The 19,126-nt window shown below is 41.7% G+C and overlaps 1 protein-coding gene across 5 annotated transcripts; it reads left to right on the forward strand.

The window, feature by feature from the left end:
- The first annotated feature begins 6,125 nt into the window (after positions 1–6,125).
- Positions 6,126–18,803, forward strand: LOC308471973 (UPF0461 protein C5orf24 homolog). 5 transcript variants are annotated; one of them, XM_080996367.1, is made up of 3 exons: positions 6,126–6,423; positions 14,172–14,601; positions 16,445–18,803. In XM_080996367.1, the coding sequence occupies exons 2-3, from the start codon at positions 14,175–14,177 to the stop codon at positions 16,483–16,485; spliced, it is 468 nt and encodes a 155-aa protein (XP_080852493.1). In that variant the 5' UTR covers positions 6,126–6,423; positions 14,172–14,174; the 3' UTR covers positions 16,486–18,803. The 5 variants fall into 5 exon arrangements, with proteins under 5 accessions (XP_080852493.1, XP_080852489.1, XP_080852490.1 ...); XM_080996363.1 differs by having other exon boundaries at positions 6,128–6,423; positions 14,172–18,803; XM_080996364.1 differs by lacking the exon at positions 6,126–6,423 and adding an exon at positions 6,438–6,590 and having other exon boundaries at positions 14,172–18,803.
- The last annotated feature ends 323 nt before the right edge of the window (positions 18,804–19,126 follow it).

The following is a 19,126-nucleotide window of genomic DNA, read 5'->3' on the forward strand; positions in this document are numbered from 1 at the left end:
GGAGTAGTAAAAGGAAGAAGAGGTTCAGTCAGAAAAACTATTCAAGCTATGTAAAGCTGTATATGGAGAAAAAGCCATTCTTTAAGGGATGTCTTCTATGTCTTACAAATATGACTTGATGTGATGTCTGCTTTTTTGCTGCAGACTTCTAGGGAGGCCACAGATAAGATTAAAATCAGTGAGGCAGAAATAAGTCTCATACATAATTAACAAAATCATTATGGAGCACAAAAGCTGGTTTGACTGAAAAGGTTTCTGTGCTACTTCTTCCTGCTACTTAGTGTTCCGTAAACAAGCAAAAACTCATACTACTGTTACTTCAGCCCTTTCTAATTCTTCCCGAGATCAAGGCTTTGGTTTGAGGTAAGATAAATTACTCATTTCTGCAGCTGTTTTTATTCCAAAGGTCTGAAATATTTTTAACAATCCTATCTGAGCTAGAGAACAAAAGCCATCGCATAACCCAAGAGGGGAAGGTCATGTCTATTTTTTTTAAAGCCACATTCTTGTTGAAAAGCACAGCCAAACAGCCTATTTAGTCTGGTAGAAAATATGGGTTTCCTGAGGAAATTCTGTGGTGTGTCTCTAATAATACAGACCTCTTGTGGTGAAAATATTACACATGCGTGTAGGCAGCATCTGCTGAACCCAAGATTTAAAGGGCACCTTGTTTCTCAGGCTACCTCATTCTGTTTGCCCTGGCATATTATTCTAGCACATTTACCAACCTTGCTCTTTACAGGGTATTTCCCCCCCAACATGTTCATGCAAGGAGTGGGAGAGTTTGTGGTAGTGTGCAAGCAGATGTAATGTAACAACACCTAAAAAAACTAAGCACAACTCTCCTACAGGCCTAAGCCCCCTCTCTGAATTTGGCTGTTGTGCTATATGAAGAATGGTGCTCCTGATAGCAGAATATATGGGCTAGTAGGCTGCCACAATTGGATGTCACCCAACTACTTTGGCTTTCACCCACCACTGTAATGAATACATTATGGAGATGTAAGGAGAGATGTAAGGAAGTGATTTAAAGTACAGAATGTGCATTTTCATATATTGATAGAGTGCTGTGGTACATGGTTTTTTTAAGCATATCAACCTGATATTACATAAACTTTCCACAGTAGTTTGTTTATCATTCAATATCTTTAGCTTCCCCTTGTATCAGAAACCTGAGCCAGAGCAGCTGGAGGACATCATGTTTGCTTTCCACTATGTCAATGTTTGAGGTCCACCAGCCCATCAATGGAACAGTTCTTAAGTATACTGGAATTCATTCGTTTCCCAAAATTCAGAAGGACACCCAACCTAGTTGGTCTACCACTGTGGCAGCAGTACAGAAGATGGTGATCTGACCACACAGCTAACATTGTATATATATTTATAATGTATATATTTTTACACCTGCCAACTTGGGATAATTTTCCATTCATCTGCTGAAGTGGGCTCTAGTCCATGAAAGTGACTATAATTAATTGCTTAGTCTTTAAAGTTGCAGCAACACTGCTGTTTTTGCTGCAACAGTTTATTACCTCTTTGGAAACGCAAGGCAGTAATTCATTAAGTAATAATCTGACATGATAGATGCCTTCTTGCCAATCCCAGTAATTCCAGGTGAAAATATAATCCAGTTTAAATAGAAATACAGGCAACTCATTCCTAAGAATATGTTCTAACTAGCACTGAACAATGAGTGGTAATTCAACCCTAGTATTCCCCAGTGTAGTAATGCTGTGGGCTGTTATATGAAATGTGAAGCAGAGTCCCTTAGTCCTACGAGGAAGGTAGTAGACGTGGTTTAACGGTTCTGCTGCTGAGAGGGGCAAGGAACTAGACGTGGTTAAGAGGGAGAAAATATGAAGTGGCCGGGTTGGTGCTTGCCTTAATTCTGAGAGGAGACGATTCTACAGAGATGGTGCCACAACAGAAAAGGCTCTCATTCTGCTTGTCATCTCTCTAGGCTGCTGCACAACCAGGAAGGTCTCATCAGCAGACCTTAATGACAGCTCAGGCCAATACATAACAAAGCACTCCCTTAGGTAGCCTGATTTCAGGCAGTGGCGTAGCGTGGGTTCTCAGCACCCGGGGCAAGGCAAGTAATTTGCGCCCCCTAACCCGGGGCAAGGCAAGTAATTTGCGCCCCCTAACCTGTGGATTTTAGCACTCGAGTCTCTTCCGCACCCCCTCCAGATGTTGCGCCAGGTGCAGCAGGCCCCCCTGCACCCCCCACGCTACGCCACTGCTCCCACCACAAGTCTTCAGGACAGCCATCCGAAGGCTGGCGCGGGGAGAAGTTCTCTCCGCCCGCCAGGCTTCGGAGCAGCCTTCCGAAGGCTGGCGCGGGGAGAAGGTCTCTCCGCCCCACCGCCAGGCTTCGGAGCAGCCTTCCGAAGGCTGGCGCGGGGAGAAGGTCTCTCCGCCCGACCGCCAGGCTTCGGAGCAGCCTTCCGAAGGCTGGCGCGGGGAGAAGGTCTCTCCGCCCCACCGCCAGGCTTCGGAGCAGCCTTCCGAAGGCTGGCGCGGGGAGAAGGTCTCTCCGCCCCACCGCCAGGCTTCGGAGCATCCTGCCGAAGGCTGGCGCGGGGAGAAGGTCTCTCCGCCCCACCGCCAGGCTTCGGAGCAGCCATCCGAAGGCTGGCGCGGGGAGAAGGTCTCTCCGCCCCACCGCCAGGCTTCGGAGGAGCCTTCCGAAGGCTGGCGGTGGGGCGGAGAAACCTCCTCCCGCCGCCAGGCTTCGGAGCAGCCTTCCGAAGGCTGGCGGTGGGGCGGAGAGCCCTCCTCCCGCCCCCAGCCTTCGGAGCAGCCTTCCGAAGCCTGGCGGCGGGAGGAGGTCTCTCCGCCCCACCGCCAGGCTTCGGAGCAGCCTTCCGAAGGCTGGCGCGGGGAGAAGGTCTCTCCGCCTCACCGCCAGGCTTCGGAGCAGCCTTCCGAAGGCTGGCGCGGGGAGGAGGTCTCTCCGCCCCACCGCCAGCCTTCGGAGGAGGTCCGAGGACAGTGGGGTTCCTGCTTCCTCCAGGAGGGCCGGCCAAACGCGCCCCCCCCAAATGTTGCGCCCGGTGCGGCCGGCACCCCTGGCACCCCCCACGCTACGCCACTGATTTCAGGTTGTTCACATGTTTTTGTTAGATGTTACAAGGAAATGGCACTCATATGAGGGTGGGGCATCAGTTTTGTCTTTTACAATTGTTTGGTCCTTAGACTAGACAAAATTATGTGCTAGTCTAGTAGCTCACAGAATCTAGTTACTAGAGATACAAGCTAATAGTTTTCAGTGGGGTTTGCCTGCAACCAACTATGGCCATCCTATGAGTTTATAAATCACACTGAAATTCCATTAATGTAAACATGCATTTATGTGGCTACATTTGTACATCAATGTGGTGGCAGAGGAGTTTACACTATTGTAACACAAAAGTAGGACCTGCTTTAACTGAAGGAAGAATGAATATGTTGTCAACAAGAATAACTGATGTTTGTGCCACCATGAATATGTGCAGATAAATTATGAAGGTTTACGTTTCCGTAATCCTTGGTTTTGATATTGGGATGAAGGGGCCAGCATTCACGGATTCTGTGCTTCAGCTCATATTCTAAAAGGAGTCCATTTTATAGCAAGCCTTTCTAAGGAAAGAGCCAGCAAGGGAACTGCACTCTGGCTCCATTCCGCTTGCAAGCGTTATGAAGAGTGCAGTAGATTAATATTTAATTGTTTATTTGCTGCTGCAAAGACTCTGCTGCCTCATGCTGCATGTACCCAGCTACTTATGGGTAATGTGTGGCAGCAGGGTAGCAGCTGTCTTCCCTGTTCAAAATAACACAAGGTTTTGTGTTTTTTTTAATCCACACAATGTCTTCCTTAAAAATAGTCTTTAAATCTAATGCTTATTTATACTGTGTGTGTGTGTGTGTGTGTAAAGGAAGTAAGGTGGCCCTTTTGAAGGGAATGTTGTAAAATAAATTTTGTTTTGAGGCAGATATGCCACTGATACTAACCCTTCACATGCCCACATCAGAAGATAATTTAAAAACATCAGAGTCCTGGTGGTGACACCCTAAAGATTAGCAAATGTATTGTGGCATAAGCTGCTTTGGGCGAGAGCCCACTTTATCAGATGTAACTTATGAAAGCTTTTGTCACAATATATTTGATCTGATAATCTGTTTAAAACACAGATGACACAACAGTCTTGTAATTGTATATTGCTATGGAATACTATAAAGGCCAAGTAGAATAGCATTTTATAAAACTAATCTAAGAATATGCAAATATTAATTCAATTTAATATTTCTAATATTGTGTAGCATGTGTAGGTATAGAAATCAGCCACAGAATGAAGCTAAGATCTCCTGTATCACTTACAGTACAATCCTATCAGTATCTATTGAGAAATAAAAGTCACTGCATTGAAAGGCATTTACTCCTATGTGTGTTTAGGATTGCAGCTTTGATGTCATAACAGAAGGATCATGGTAACACTCATCCTAGATCTTTCTACAAGGATAGATAAAAACTTTCCATGATCCTTCTGTTATGACATCAAAGCTACAAGGAAGGGCTGAAGGGTAGAGCATCTGCTTTACATGCACAACATCCTAGGTCCAATCCCTTGCATCACCAGGTAAGGCTGGTCCACATCCCTGTCTAAAACCCTTAACTACTGCCTGTCATTGTAGACAACAGTGAGCCAGTGTCAGAGCTTGCACATAACTACCGTATTTTTCGCTCTATAACACGCACCCGACCATAACACGCACGTAGTTTTTAGAGGAGGAAAATCCGTAGGCATGCCACCCGTAGGCATTCCCTCCATAACACGCACAGACATTTCCCCTTACTTTTTAGGAGGAAAAAAGTGAGTGTTATGGTGCAAAAAATACGGTATGTCAAGAGCATCGGAAGAGGCTTGAGAAATGTGGGGCAGAGAGCTATAACTCCATTTTGCTTGCCTTGCACTGGATGCTCATACAACTTTTGCCATTATGACAGCTTAAACCCAAGTTGAGAGGATCCAGCTGTAATTTTAAAAAATGCATTTAAAGTTCCACAGCTCATGACTCATTGTTGCCAAAATTGATTAAGATGCTTTGGCTGGTAAATTCTAAACTACTCGCCCTGAGTTTATCCAGTCAGAAGACTGCAGAACCTCTTGTTCTCTCCTCAGTCCCTCATCTCTTCCCTCTTGGCCATGTGTCTCCCCCCCACATCTTCTCTACCTTCGGTCTCACACTTCTCTTTCTCCCCAATCCACCTCTCACATCTGTGAGCATCCCCTTCCCACCCCTCCTCCCTAAGACACGCGCTCTTGCGGCGAGCTTTCACCGCCTTAGGATAATAGCATAGCTGCCTTAAATTATTCCTCCAGCACATTCCGTTTTTTAAAATGAAAATAGTCCACTTCAAGTGACCAAAATGTTTCCAAACTTGGCATGCGTTGTATCCAAACCTACATTAATCACGAGCGAATTCTAATATTACTCAACATTAAGGCAGCTGCTTAACATGGAAAGGCTACTAGAACTACTATTCTTACAGTAAAGAGCACTAAGCACTTTCTTAAGAGAAAGTTGAGGCGATATTCCTATATGCATGCACGGCTAGGCAGGAGCAAGTCCCATCAAGTTTGATGTGTTCCCTCTCCCTGGCAATTGGGTTTAGGAGAGCCTTCTTACCGGCGCTCCTCTTGCTTATATTTTGTAGTCATTTAATCTTTCAGCTGAATGCTCGCGGGCTGCACTTTTCCCGTTTCATTGCAATTCGACTCCACTGTTTACATTTTTCCTACCCACACCCGTGTGTGTGTGTGTGTTTTATACGTCTGCCAAATGGGGGCTAACATTTCATGGGGGGCGGGGTGATGAGCTTATGCCACAACAATACGGCACCGGTTCGCCTTCGCAGCGCTGCGGGGCTCTTTGTGGGCCCACGTCTCTCCCTCATTCCTCTTCTTCCGCCTCAGAGCAGGCGGCACCTCCGCCGCGGCAGAGCCAGGCCCTGAGCGGCTCCCCCGGCGAGCGGCCCCTTCCTCTCAGGCGTCCTCCTGCCGCTCCCTTCCTCCTCCTCCTCCTCCTCCTCCTCCCCTCCCGTCGGCCTCTGCCTCTCCTGCTCGCTCCCGCGGCGCGTTGGCCCAGACCAGGAGCGCGCACGTCGCCGCCACGGCTCCCTGCAGCTGCTCCGGCCCGGCTCTCGCGGCCCGCTCCGCCGTCTCCGCTTCTCCCCCGCCGGTCTCTCTCTCTCTCTCGCCCGGCCGCCTGCGACGAAGGAAGCCGGCGGCGGCGGGGAGGGGCCCCAGCGCCCCGCGACGCGTCCCGACGACGACGACGACGACGACGACCCTCGTCGAGCTCGCGCCTCGCGGACCGAGCCACCAACCGCCGCCGCCTTGTCCCCTCCCCTCCCCCTCCGCCCTGCCAAGAATCCCTCAGGTAGGAGCCGCCCCGGGCCTGCGAGTGCCGCCCGCTTCTCTCCGCTCTCTCCTGTTCTCCGGCGCGCAAGATGGAGCCTCACCCAGCTGGCTCCAAAGAAAGGAAGGCAGGCAGGAAGGAGAGCGCCTTTCTCTCTCCTGACGCCTTTCGGGCGCAGTCGGCGGAAGGTAGCACCCCCTGCGCCTCCCTCCTTCTTGCACCCCGGGGCGCCCGTGGGGTTTAGCGGGGTGGCACCATTTCCGCCGCCTCCTCTACTCCCCCCCCCCCCGGTTTCTGTATCAAATTGTACAATTAGGTGGGTGGAATTGAAGGACCCTTCTTTCGCTGGGTGCCCGGAGAATAGACACCCAGACACGGCAGCAATAGGTTGAACTAGATTTGGACAGCCTTTTTTTTCCCTTTTTCCTCCCCTCCATGTAGGCGAGACGGGGTGGGTGGCTTGGTCTGCAACACACACACACACGGCGCTTCCTCCACCTTATTTCATTTGTTCTCTTCAAAGGCCCTCACAAAATTAAAACTACGACTTTTTGTGGTGGTTGAAGGCGTCTAAATTTGCAACATCGCCGCAGCCACCCTTAGTTGTGCCGCGTCACATAAATATAACTAAATTGAAACAAAAAACCGAATGCTAAAAAACCTAGGGGGAAAACCGGAGGGAAGCCTCTCCTCTCCTCGGCTTCTGCCTATCATCCAAGTGTGAACAAAAGGGCTATGTAGGTGAGAGAGCATATTAAAGGGTAACTTATTTAACTAGCCAGAGTAAGGCAGATGCGGAGTCTTAACAGCTTTTTGGCCCAAGTGGAATGATGGAAAAGGTTATCATTCCCATGCCCCGAGACCTATTTAATTTCCCCCAGTGCTGATAATCAGGCACCATCTAATATAGACACAGAACGACTGTGTCTTCCCTATGAATGTCCCAGGAAGGACAATTATGCTCCAGTATGGGGTTGGAGGGGAAAGCAGGGATAAGCTTCTGTCAGTCTGCCCTCTATTCCTGAACTGCTATGGTCACTCAGTAGCAGGGAAAGATATACATTTTGTGGTTTTTAGAACAGTATCTCTCTAGAATTTGTCTTGTTAAGTGTCCTATTAGTTAACAAAGGCACTTTGAGCTGTTCTCTTTGTGTGTGATTTCTTGTTTATATCTAACCAACTACATGTTTAATGAAAAACTCTACCTATCCCTGTATTTCGTACATATGTGTAAGCATACCTTTAATATATGGGACTGACAAATATTTGCATTGCTGGTTACTTAAATATTATATTGATTAGTGCTACCCACATTTATTAAGACCTGCTGCTTAAGTGCATCTCATTAGACCATTACATGTATAGCACTAGTGTGTGCTTTAGAATTGTTTTATGGGATCTAAGTTTATGCTTGTAAACATTTAAAATGCAATCCTAATCCCCAATCTGTGCTTCTGGAGGGGAGTAGGAGCCAAAACATATTCCCGTACACTGTTCTCTGCACTTGCAGGGTATCTGGTACTTCTGGTGCTACAGAGTATCTCACTGCAGCACAGGAGGGATGGCAGATGCAAATGTATTATTGGTGATGGATCTGCTGGACAACCCCCATACCAAGGTGTTTGGGGTGGAACTGGAGTAACAAAGATCCTCTGTATCCTAAGCTGGTCCACTTCCCAGAGAGGGGTCCAAATTGAGTGCCTCTGCTGCACCAGTCTGCAGCAAAAAATGTGATTTCAATCTCCCCATCTTCCAATCTAGCCGATGCAAGTAGGAGGGCTTTGGAGACACCAGTGGTTCTATCACTACATTTTGCCCCGCTGTTTCCCATCCAGAGGTAGGATTGCTCCCTTAGGCTGCAATCCTATACACACTTATCTGGAAGTAGGTCCCAGATTCTTGTGTGGTTTACTTTTGATTGCACTATTATTGTTGTCATGTATTTAGCTTGTACATATTTTAAGATTAAATGTTAATTTTATGGTAGATGTTTAGGAGAAACATGCAGATCTAAGAAAATGTTTGTTGAACATCTGAGGCTTCAGCACAGTCTTTGCAAAACTAGTGAAGAGCATGGTAAAGTACAGTCTCTAGCATGTTCTTCTGCTATTGATAGTGTCTTTATTTTGCATCCTCAGATTTTTATTTGGAGGATAGAATTAGACATTTGAGCATATGTCAAGATCCCGGTGGAAGCTATTAAAATTGCCTAAGAATGTACATCAGACTGATTTTATCTCCAATACCCATTACAATATGAGAATTCCAGTTGCAATGTTTTTTGTTTAATGGTAAAAGCCAGAAAAGCAGCATGCCAACTGCCCCCCCCCCGTCCCTTAGGAGTGAAGTTGATTAGGCCAGAAGATACCTGCTTGCACAAATGCCCCCTCTATTAGAGGAGTTCCTGTGAGAAAGCATTCCAGCCTGCATTTTGACACAGCAGGCTGGAGTGCTTATTCACCAGACTACTTTGGTGGGAACCATTTCCATCAATCTCCCTCCTGAATGAACAGGAATGATGGGAATTGCAGTCCATGCTCTTGAAGGGCCAAAGACTTTCCATTCCTGACCTAAGGCATGTTTTGTGGCCACATGGGGTAGCACCCTCTGGCTCTGGTCAGTACCCAGATGGAAAATCACCTGTATCCTCCTCTCTGAGTAATGGAAGAAAGGCAGGATACCAAATGTTATAATTGTTTTATAATAATGCTTGCTCTGCTCTTTGCTACAGGAACTGCAAAGAGCAGCATACAAACTTCCTGGGACAAGGTGGAAGAGTTCTATCCTTGACTAGATAGCAATTTTAGGATTGATAATAGAGTTGTTACCGGATTAAAGAGATATCAATTGATTAATTGTACGAGTCTTTGTCAGTTAACAGAGTACACTTCCATATGGTAAAAACAATAGAATGGAAACAAGATGAGTAATTTCTGTGTTGTTAATGCATACTCACATATGTTGTATGTGTACTTTATAAGAGACATTCCTATGTTACATGAAAGGGGGAACACCTTTTAAAATACTTGCTATTTGCAGTTTTATGACTTTTATAAAACATTTTGCTTAAAAATATGCTGTCTGATTAATCCAGGTAACTTTTTCGGCCAATTAACAGTTCAATTCTATAAGTACCTACTTGGAAGTAAGTCCCATTGACTTATTTGCAGTTTCCTTCCAAATAAATGAATTAAGTGGGGAAAATGATATATTCATAAGACTTAGGCACATATAAGATTGCACTGTAAAAGTTGTTAAAACTGATTAAACATTGTAGCATCTTTATTTAATCATGTATGGCCTGCCATTTTGTTAAATTAATGTTCAATTCAAGATACTGAACCTGATTCACTGCTGCTTCTTATCAGTAGCATGAAGCAAATAGTAGCATAAAGCTAATCTAACATTTCCATTGTTTGGGATATTTTTAACTAGAGGAAGTTGCATATACAGCTTTCCTTCTATTAATAGCCTGTATAACTTTCTCCTGTATCCATCTCTTTCCCCCATTTGTCCCTGCAACAATTAATTGTTTATCCACATAGAATAGTAGAATAATATTGCATCAGCCTCATGTCCTATGTGAGGACCTAGTTCAAAGTGCTGATTTTAATCTTTAAAGCACTTAATTGCTTTGAAGCAGGACAACTGAAAGATCACATTTTTTCACATACACCTAACTGAACATTGAGATCCCCTTCAGAGGCCTGCTTCAGTTGCCCTTGCCAAGTGAAGTAAGACAGTGGCTACCAGGTCTTTTTTGTGCTAGCTCCTCAACTGTTCAATGCCCTTCCAAGAGAGGATCAACTGGCACCTTCTTTATGGCCATTCTAGGACCATGTGTTGCCCTTAGCAACAACAACAACAAACCTGTGTGAAATTAAGTGTTTTATACTAAACCACTCTTGAGTGTTGTGAATTTTTTCAGTACAGTGGTACCTCGGGTTACATACGCTTCAGGTTACATACGCTTCAGGTTACAGACTCCGCTAACCTAGAAATAGTGCTTCAGGTTAAGAACTTTGCTTCAGGATAAGAACAGAAATCTTGCTCCGGCGGCGCAGCAGCAGCAGGAGGCCCCATTAGCCAAAGTGGTGCTTCAGGTTAAGAACAGTTTCAGGTTAGGAACGGACCTCCGGAATGAATTAAATACTTAACCCGAGGTACCACTGTAACTTGGTTTCATTATTTTTCCTGGATATTTAATAGCAAGTTGTTATATATTTTTGTTACATTTTATTTTATCATTTTTGTGAACCGCCCATAATTCAATGTTTTAAAGTGGAATTAAATTACTAAAGTAAATAATGATGATGGCATATACATGGTGTCCTCACATGCTTCTGGCTAAAAGTAAAACATTGGAAGTGTGCCTGCTGCACACCATGACTGCATGCAAGACAAATGCCCTACTTGGAAGTTATATATAATATGTATTTATAATACACACATTCTGCATTGTCATGTATATACTTGGCAGGAAGCATTGATAGATGCCAGCTTCCTATGGTGTGCATTACACAACATGTTTTGATTTATTTATTTATACATACCCCGCCCATCTGGCTGGGTTTCTGGGCGGCTCCCAACAAAACACTAAAAACAAAATAAAACTTCAAACATTAAAAACTTCCCTAAACAGGGCTGCCTTCAGATGTCTTCTAAAAGTCAGATAGTTGTTTATTTCCTTGACATCTGATGGGAGGGCATTCCACAGGGCGGGTGCCACTACTGAGAAAGCCCTCTGCCTCATTCCCTGTAACCTCACTTCTTGTAGGGAGAGAACTGTCAGAAGGCCCTTGGCGCTGGACCTCAGTGTCCGGGCTGAACTATGGGGGTAGAGACACTACTTCAGGTATACTGAATGACCAGGTGCATGTGGGATTCATGCAACTCCTTACTTTGAATTCACTTCAGCATAGGAAGCTTGTTGTACATGAAGCAGCACTGCATGAAAAGCTATCTGGAAGCCAGTATATAAGTAGCCTTGATCAATCTACATTACAACAAAGCCACTGGCATAGCTGCTGCTGAGGTTAGTGGAGAAATCCTCCACAGACAGTGGGGTCTCCAGTGAGCACCATGACACTTTGAGGATAAAAGGTAAAGGTACCCCTGCCCGTACGGGCCAGTCGTGTCCGACTCTAGGGTTGTGTGCCCATCTCACTTAAGAGGCCGGGGGCCAGCGCTGTCCGGAGACACTTCCGGGTCACGTGGCCAGCGTGACAAAGCTGCATCTGGCGAGCCAGCGCAGCACACGGAAACACCGTTTACCTTCCCGCCAGTAAGCGGTCCCTATTTATCTACTTGCACCCGGGGGTGCTTTCGAACTGCTAGGTTGGCAGGCGCTGGGACCGAGCAACGGGAGCGCACCCCGCTGCGGGGATTCGAACCACCGACCTTTCGATCGGCAAGTCCTAGTCACTGAGGCTTTTACCCACAGCGCCACCCACGTCCCTACTTTGAGGATAGATGATCCTAAATTGTCACATTGACAAGGTCATTGATAATAAAAGGGCTTGTGCTTCAAATGGTTGATCATTGTTTCCTAATGTTAAGACACTGTATTTCAACACCACTTCGAAGGCCAGATTACATGTTGACTGGTATACCTTTAGCACCTCTAGTTTACCCACCTTTCTAAAATGTTCTTCAGCAGACAGGTCAGGTGTTGAAAATTAATGTAAGTTTTTTGGGGGGAAAGTTAAGCCCCTTTGATGGAGAAATTATTGAATTAAATAGTTCAGTGTCATCTTTCTAAGCAACAATGTGGTTTTCACAGATTGCTGAACAATTACAACATAAGTAGATTTGTGTGTCATATTACCTAATTCTTTCTAGGCCAAGTTTAATAACAACATTTCCATAAAAATTCCATTGATGCCATTGCTTTTGAAACAATCTGGGAAAAGAACAGTCCTTTCATAATAATGCACCTGTTTAATGAATTAGCTTTTCTTAAGATCGGAGATGACATCATACTGATTTACTTTTGGTATATATTCAAATATTCTCTAAAATAGATAAATATTTCAAACCTTACATTCATTTAGAAACTTCCATTTTGTTTTCAACCTGGATACCAAGACCACAGTTAGTATTTTGGAAATGTAGACTAGAGCATCATCTTTGAAGGAAAGAGACCTAGAATAAACAAGAAGCAGCTATACAAACAATCAGTAAAGAGAGAAAGAATTACACCACTACTGAGCCCATATTATGAGACCAACCAGTTAAGAGGCTTTTAAGAGACTGATAAACAGTGGGTCACATCAAACCTTTGGTTTGATTGAATCCTCATCAAAACCAGAAGGATTTACATGGGAGATGTCATATCTCTCTATCTATGAATGAATAGGAGAGCTGCTTCATAACAAATTCATCATACCTATGCTGAAAAGCAGGAAAGAAAAAACAATGTCTGGTACTTCATAATTGATTCTACTGGCCTCCCATCCTGAGTTTGCGAATATAGGCACTGTAAATTTAGGGCATCAAAGAGAATACGAAGCTAAAATATGAGAGCTGACCCTGCATCCTTAACTATCTTAGAATAGAGAATATGAATACAGTTAAGAGAGGACTGGTCTTTAGTATATAGGAAAACATGGAAATTGATTGTGGCAGAGAAATCGCAGCAGTCCAGAATTCACTGTAGACTATCCACTCTTAAAACCAGTTTCCAGATGCACAATATAAACTCTATTAAAACCATTACCCTCAATTTATGGCAGGGCTGTGTGGCCAAAGTAATGTGCTGCCACTTGTGCAAACACTTTCTGGTCTTTATTTTTCCAGGAACTAATCACAAAGCAACAAATAAACATTGACTCCCAGTTAGCACTTCTGAATAGTGCTTCTAAAATAACAGATATTAAAAGTAAAGCTCTGATTTTGTATCTACTATTGACAGTCTGGTTTTGAAAAAAGACTATAAAAAGAGCCAAAAGAGAGTATGCAAAACGTGAAGTATTATGTCAGAGAAGCTAACATAAGCTGAGCATGGGGGGGGGGCGCAAATTATTTTTGGAATGGTTTCATTTTATTATTTATATTCACACACACAATATAAACAATGGAGTACCACCATAAAATATCTATGTCCTTTTAAATGTGTTTGTTGGAAGGGAGGTTACTGGTTTGTTCTTGTTTTTATTATGTATTTTGTGTTCTCATTTTGTATCTTTATGTTGTGAACTGCTCATGATCTTCAGATGAAGGGCAGTATAAAAATTTAAAAAATAGAAATAAAATAAAATGTCAGTATACACTTACTGGAATGGCTTTTTCAATTCTTGGTCATGTCAGATATACCTGAAAAGAACTAAGAAGAAAAATATGAAAAAATACAGTCAGTAGAATCCTATCTATACATAATAACCCCTGAAACGTTATTTCTTATGTTCCTGTAAGTTTTATGATTATGAAACCAATAAAAATTAATTTAAAAAGAAACTTTTGGTTCACTGTGATTTTTTTTAAAGCACCTATCATTGCAATGCTGAAACTGTGTAAGATTTATTTGTGCTAAATAAAAGATTAATGCAAAAATGTAAAATTAGCAGAAACCTATGCTGTAATATATTGATAGTGTTTTGGAGTAGTATTTGATTAATGAGCCTGTTGATATTCAAGATGTCTTGTTTAGGTGTTGGTTTGTGTCCTGTGCTGATTTGTCTAATTTTGGAGGGCATTGCAAATATTTCCCTGCTGAATGCTACCTTTTTTTTTTTTTACATCTCTCCCTCTTTCTCTCTCTCTTTTGGTAGAAAATGATGCATCCTGTTGCCAGCGGTAACTCCCCTTTCTGTGGGCCTGGGAAGAGTTCTTGCCTTAATGATGACAACGTGACCCCCACTGATCAGTTTGATTTGTATTCCACACAACAAACCAAGTATAGCCACACAGTCAGCCACAAGCCAATACCATGCCAGAGACAAGATGCGTTAAATGAACCACATTTGCAGACCACAAGTGGCAGGAGTATAGAGACGAAAGATGATATAAAGAAAAAGAAAAACCTCAACAGATCTGGTAAACGTGGAAGACCTTCGGGGACCACAAAATCAGCGGGCTACAGAACGAGCACAGGTAGACCGCTGGGGACCACCAAAGCAGCTGGATTTAAGACAAGTCCAGGTAGACCCTTGGGTACAACTAAAGCTGCAGGATACAAAGTCAGCCCAGGGAGACCTCCAGGTAGCATTAAAGCTCTATCACGGCTTGCAAATCTAAGTTATACTTGTAGCAGTGCAGCATTTCCCTATGCTGTGGTACATAACAGAGGAGTGCATGCTGCTGGTGAAACAAGTAGCAAAATCAAGCAACCTGCTGAGTGAAAAACGAGGAATTAAGTAACATTTCCTCAGTAATTCTTTTTAAATTATCTTGAGTTGTGGCATGTTTTTTTCACTTCTTTTGTAACGTTTCCATAACTTACTTTCCTACATTTTATTTTTTTTAAGATGTCATATCATAATCACTTAATGTTTCTTACGTTTACAAGCGGACTCCTCAGTGGTGCCCTTGTCTATTTCCAGAAAATAATTACTAATATTCTAAGTGTAAAAGTTATTGTCTGGCCATTTTAGTTATGTGGTTAGCAATTCAACTAGCAGAATTCTGCATCCTAGGTTATTTATAGTCAAAATAAAGACTTGTTCAACAAGTAACCAGAAGAAACTAATAGAAACCAATTATTCAGGACAGCTTTACCAGGAATAGTTCTGTAAAGTTTGCAGTGTACATGTCTCTTTTTTCTTTTTCTTTTTGTTAATAGGAGGAAGTAGAAAAAGAACTAAATTTTCCACAATGGCTGGAACTTAACACGGACCTCAATATTTGTAGATACTTCAAAATTTCAAAACTATATTTTTTAAAAAGTGGTCATTCCAGGTAGTCATTGCATTAAAGTGCTATCAGTTTCAAGTAATCCAAACAATAAAAAAAAATCCTATGTAGCACCTGATATATATCCAAAGTGCTATTTTCCCATTAAAGTATGGTAGCTCTCCTGCATATGCTAACTGTTGGACACTGACTTACAATTTATAAAAGCCTAAGACTACACATACCAAATCAAAAAGAATTAAATATTTGAAATATTTTATAATTTAACTTCTAAAAAGTGCTATCAAATATGCAAATAATGTACAGGTGTAGTAAAAGTTGTGGCTGAGATTCTGCACATTTGTGTGCTCCTAAATCCAGTCCATTTCAGTGACATTTGGCATACACAGATATATGTGAGATTTGCCCTGTGTTCTCAGATCTGTCAATAAATATACACATTTTAAGTGACTGCAATATCTGCATAGATGGCAGCAGTTTTTTAGGATTTCAAATATTTGGTGTGGTTGAAAATTATACCTTTCAGATAGATAATCTTGTCATGTTTAATAATTTTGCCAGTGGAAGTCTTATTTATCACACATACTGTAGCTAAGAGAGCGTATATCTACCAAAGGATGACATTTCATGGATCATAATTGGAAATGATACAGTTGATGCACAAGCAAGTTGCAATTTGATGTGTTTATAGACCCCAGATATATAACAAACTATTGGAATACATCTATGCATGGAGGTGCAGAACTATACATACATTTTGCCATTTTGTGCACCTAAAATAAAGGTTCTGCATTGAATTGGGTATGTGTTGTTATTTTTTAAAATGTGTATGTGTGAGAGAGAGACAATGTATAATACACACATTACGTTGTAACTGAATAAACTCTCAATATTGAATATATTCCAAATATTTCTTTAGAACTAAAGCTATTCTGAAAATAAGTTTACATATAGTTATAGATTAAAAATTTAAATTTGTATCTTCAAATACGCAAGAGAGAGGTTATAGATAAATATTTGCAAATTCATGGGGACAGACTTCTTTCAGGTTAATTAGAGAGATGAAAATGAACAGTATTGATTCTTTTCCTTTGTAAGATAAATATTGTGGCCTGCTGACATTTTGATGACAACTCTGATTTTAGTAATGACAACTTAAGAAATGGATGTCATTTCATGCCTTTTTTATCAGGAAAAAAGCAGCAAGCCTTCAGGTGTTCCAGTGATGCCTAACTCATAATGAGCTGGACTTTATCCTGTATTTTATAATAGGTGTGTTGAATTGTTTTGGGGGGACTTTGTATGCACTGGCAACCTTGAACCTCAACAGTACTGGAAGGCTCTTTAGTCATGTAAACTAATGGCAGCTAAATGCTGGTAAAATAATTTTTTGCTGAAGCTATGAAGTCCATTATATATTTCCTCAAGAAACTTCGGAATATGAAACTCTTATTAATTTTCCCCACAGTGGTGCAACTTCTGACACACACAGTGCTAATGTGAGCTAGTTCACCCTCAGGACATATATTGTGTTGGCTGTTTTGTTAGATGGTTCTTTTTTTTCCAACCCAGAGGCTGCTTCAGACCCTTTCTGAACTCTCTCTAGGAAAGCAGCTGAATGTAAAAACTACAAGAACGGCACACCTTACTGGCAAGGAGCAAGTTGCATGTCACCAATGTACCTTTGAGTAACTCTACTTACCTCCTCCTGTTTTTTAAAGCTACCCTTTTATTTCTCACGTGTGCATCTCCTCAATGGTGTCGTGCAGTGTGTTGGGAGACAACGCAGATGCATTATTGCTCTAGTATAATGAATTTTGTATTCACATATGCTGAGAAAATAATGAACTCATCTAAGCAATTTATGTTCATTTATAGTGCTTATTAATTATATCATATGGAAAACTTACCCATTAAAATAACTTAATATTGTAAGTTGGGAGGGGGGCCAGAAAAATCCTCTTTCATTTCTCTAAAGGGCAGTTTAACGCCTGGATTTGTTAATGAGGCCAGAAAAACACTGTTGGGCATTTCTTGATTCCAGTTCATTTTATCCTCTACTGCGGTTTACAAGTGCCATGCTGTGGGGGAAAACAGAAGTCAAGAACTTGAGATGTTTGAATGGTATATTCAAATATTTTTGCTACTCCTGTATATAATCTCCAGAATACATTGTGTTTTTCTTTTTCTTTTCTTTTTTTGTAACACTGTCTCTTGTCATGACAAACACTGAAACAGCATGTTAATTCCTATACTTTGATATTATTGGAGAGGGGGAGGAGGAATGTCCCTTTCTCCTTGTAGTATTAATACATGATTTGTAAAGCAAATTGATAATTTTATATTATATACCTTAATTCTGCTCTTCATAAGCTAGGATTGTTGATGTGTATTGGCACTGTTCAGAAAATCTACATGTCAAACTTGTGTTCACTTTTCTTTTGATTTAAAAATAGCCTTTTTCACTTTTTGATAAAGCAATTAGCATAATTAAGCATTAAGAGAGATCTATACTACAGCCGCTATTTTAAACACTTACAGAAATTGCTGTTCACTTTCTGGTGAAATTTACTTAAACCGTAGAACCAAATAATTTTACTTCTATTTTTGAAGTCTTGCACTGGATATTTTCAAAATCTTTACACACACACATACACACACACTGCTGTAAGTTTAATTAGGGGCTAACTATTGTGAAGGTGGCATTTTTTAAAAATACAGGTAATTTTCTTAAATGAATTCATGTTTTGCAAGTTTTGAGAATAGAACTTCCTGGTCAGGACTCATCTGGCATTTCTGTTTTGCAGTGGTCCATTTCAATTATGCTTTGAAGTTGCTTTTGGTCTTGGGACAAACCCAGCAAGTCAGGATAATGCATATGGGATGAGATATTCCCTGATCTACAATGCAGAAGGCAGTTAATATCAGAGCATTAACTTTTGCCTTCTTTTGAAAGACAGAGTAGTAGAGATAACTTTACAGCTTTTTCCTAAGTTGTCCTTCTGGTTTTTATTACTGTATGTATAGAGCAGCATCAATCAATTTATTAAATACAAAACAGTTTCTTGTAATCAAAGTTCTTGGATTCCACTTATATTCACATTATGTTTTATTATTATACATATATTTAACATAGTTCAAACATTATTATACATGTAAGAAAATACTAGAGCGGCCTTTCCTTCTGATTTTTTTCCAGATAGATAAATCTAGGTTCTGCGATGTGTAATCTATTTCATCTTGAAAGTTATAGTAATTTTATGAAATTTTCAGAAATCTGCTTAAATGGGCCATTTTAAGATTCTCACCTTTCACTGTTTGCTTTTCTGATGGGATGGGTTATTTTGGTGGAAACAGTTGCTCATTAATTATCACCCTGTCTTCTGCTGTAAAAAGTCTGATTAGATACTGTGTATGTTCTTATGTCCATGAACTTCAGCTACTCGTGTGCAATTGTCTGTATGGGAATGGAGTAGTGTTCATGATCTGTATTTACGTCATCATATGGATGTATATTTATTAATAAAGTAATTGCTTTAAACACCAAATAACTTTATTACTGTATGTTTTATATTCTTGCCACCCCCACCCCCAGTGTAAGTTGAAACCCAGCAAACACCTGTTAAATTAACCAGCTTTGCAGATGAATAAAGCAACTCTTCAATTGTTACCCATAAAAAGAAATGGAATGTTTTGAACTACTTTTTTATATGCTTTCTCTCGCTTGTTCTCTTATCAGATGGATATATTTTCCAAACAAAAATAATTCCCAACTCCCTTCTCTCCCCCACTTTATTTTCTGAAAGTATTAGGGATTGGGCCCACCATATAGGGATTACTTACTCCCTTCCTGCTTGTTATCTCCAGGCCAGCT

This window comes from Podarcis pityusensis, assembly GCF_964106645.2.
Source record: "Podarcis pityusensis genome assembly, chromosome: 2".
Lineage (NCBI taxonomy): Eukaryota > Metazoa > Chordata > Lepidosauria > Squamata > Lacertidae > Podarcis > Podarcis pityusensis.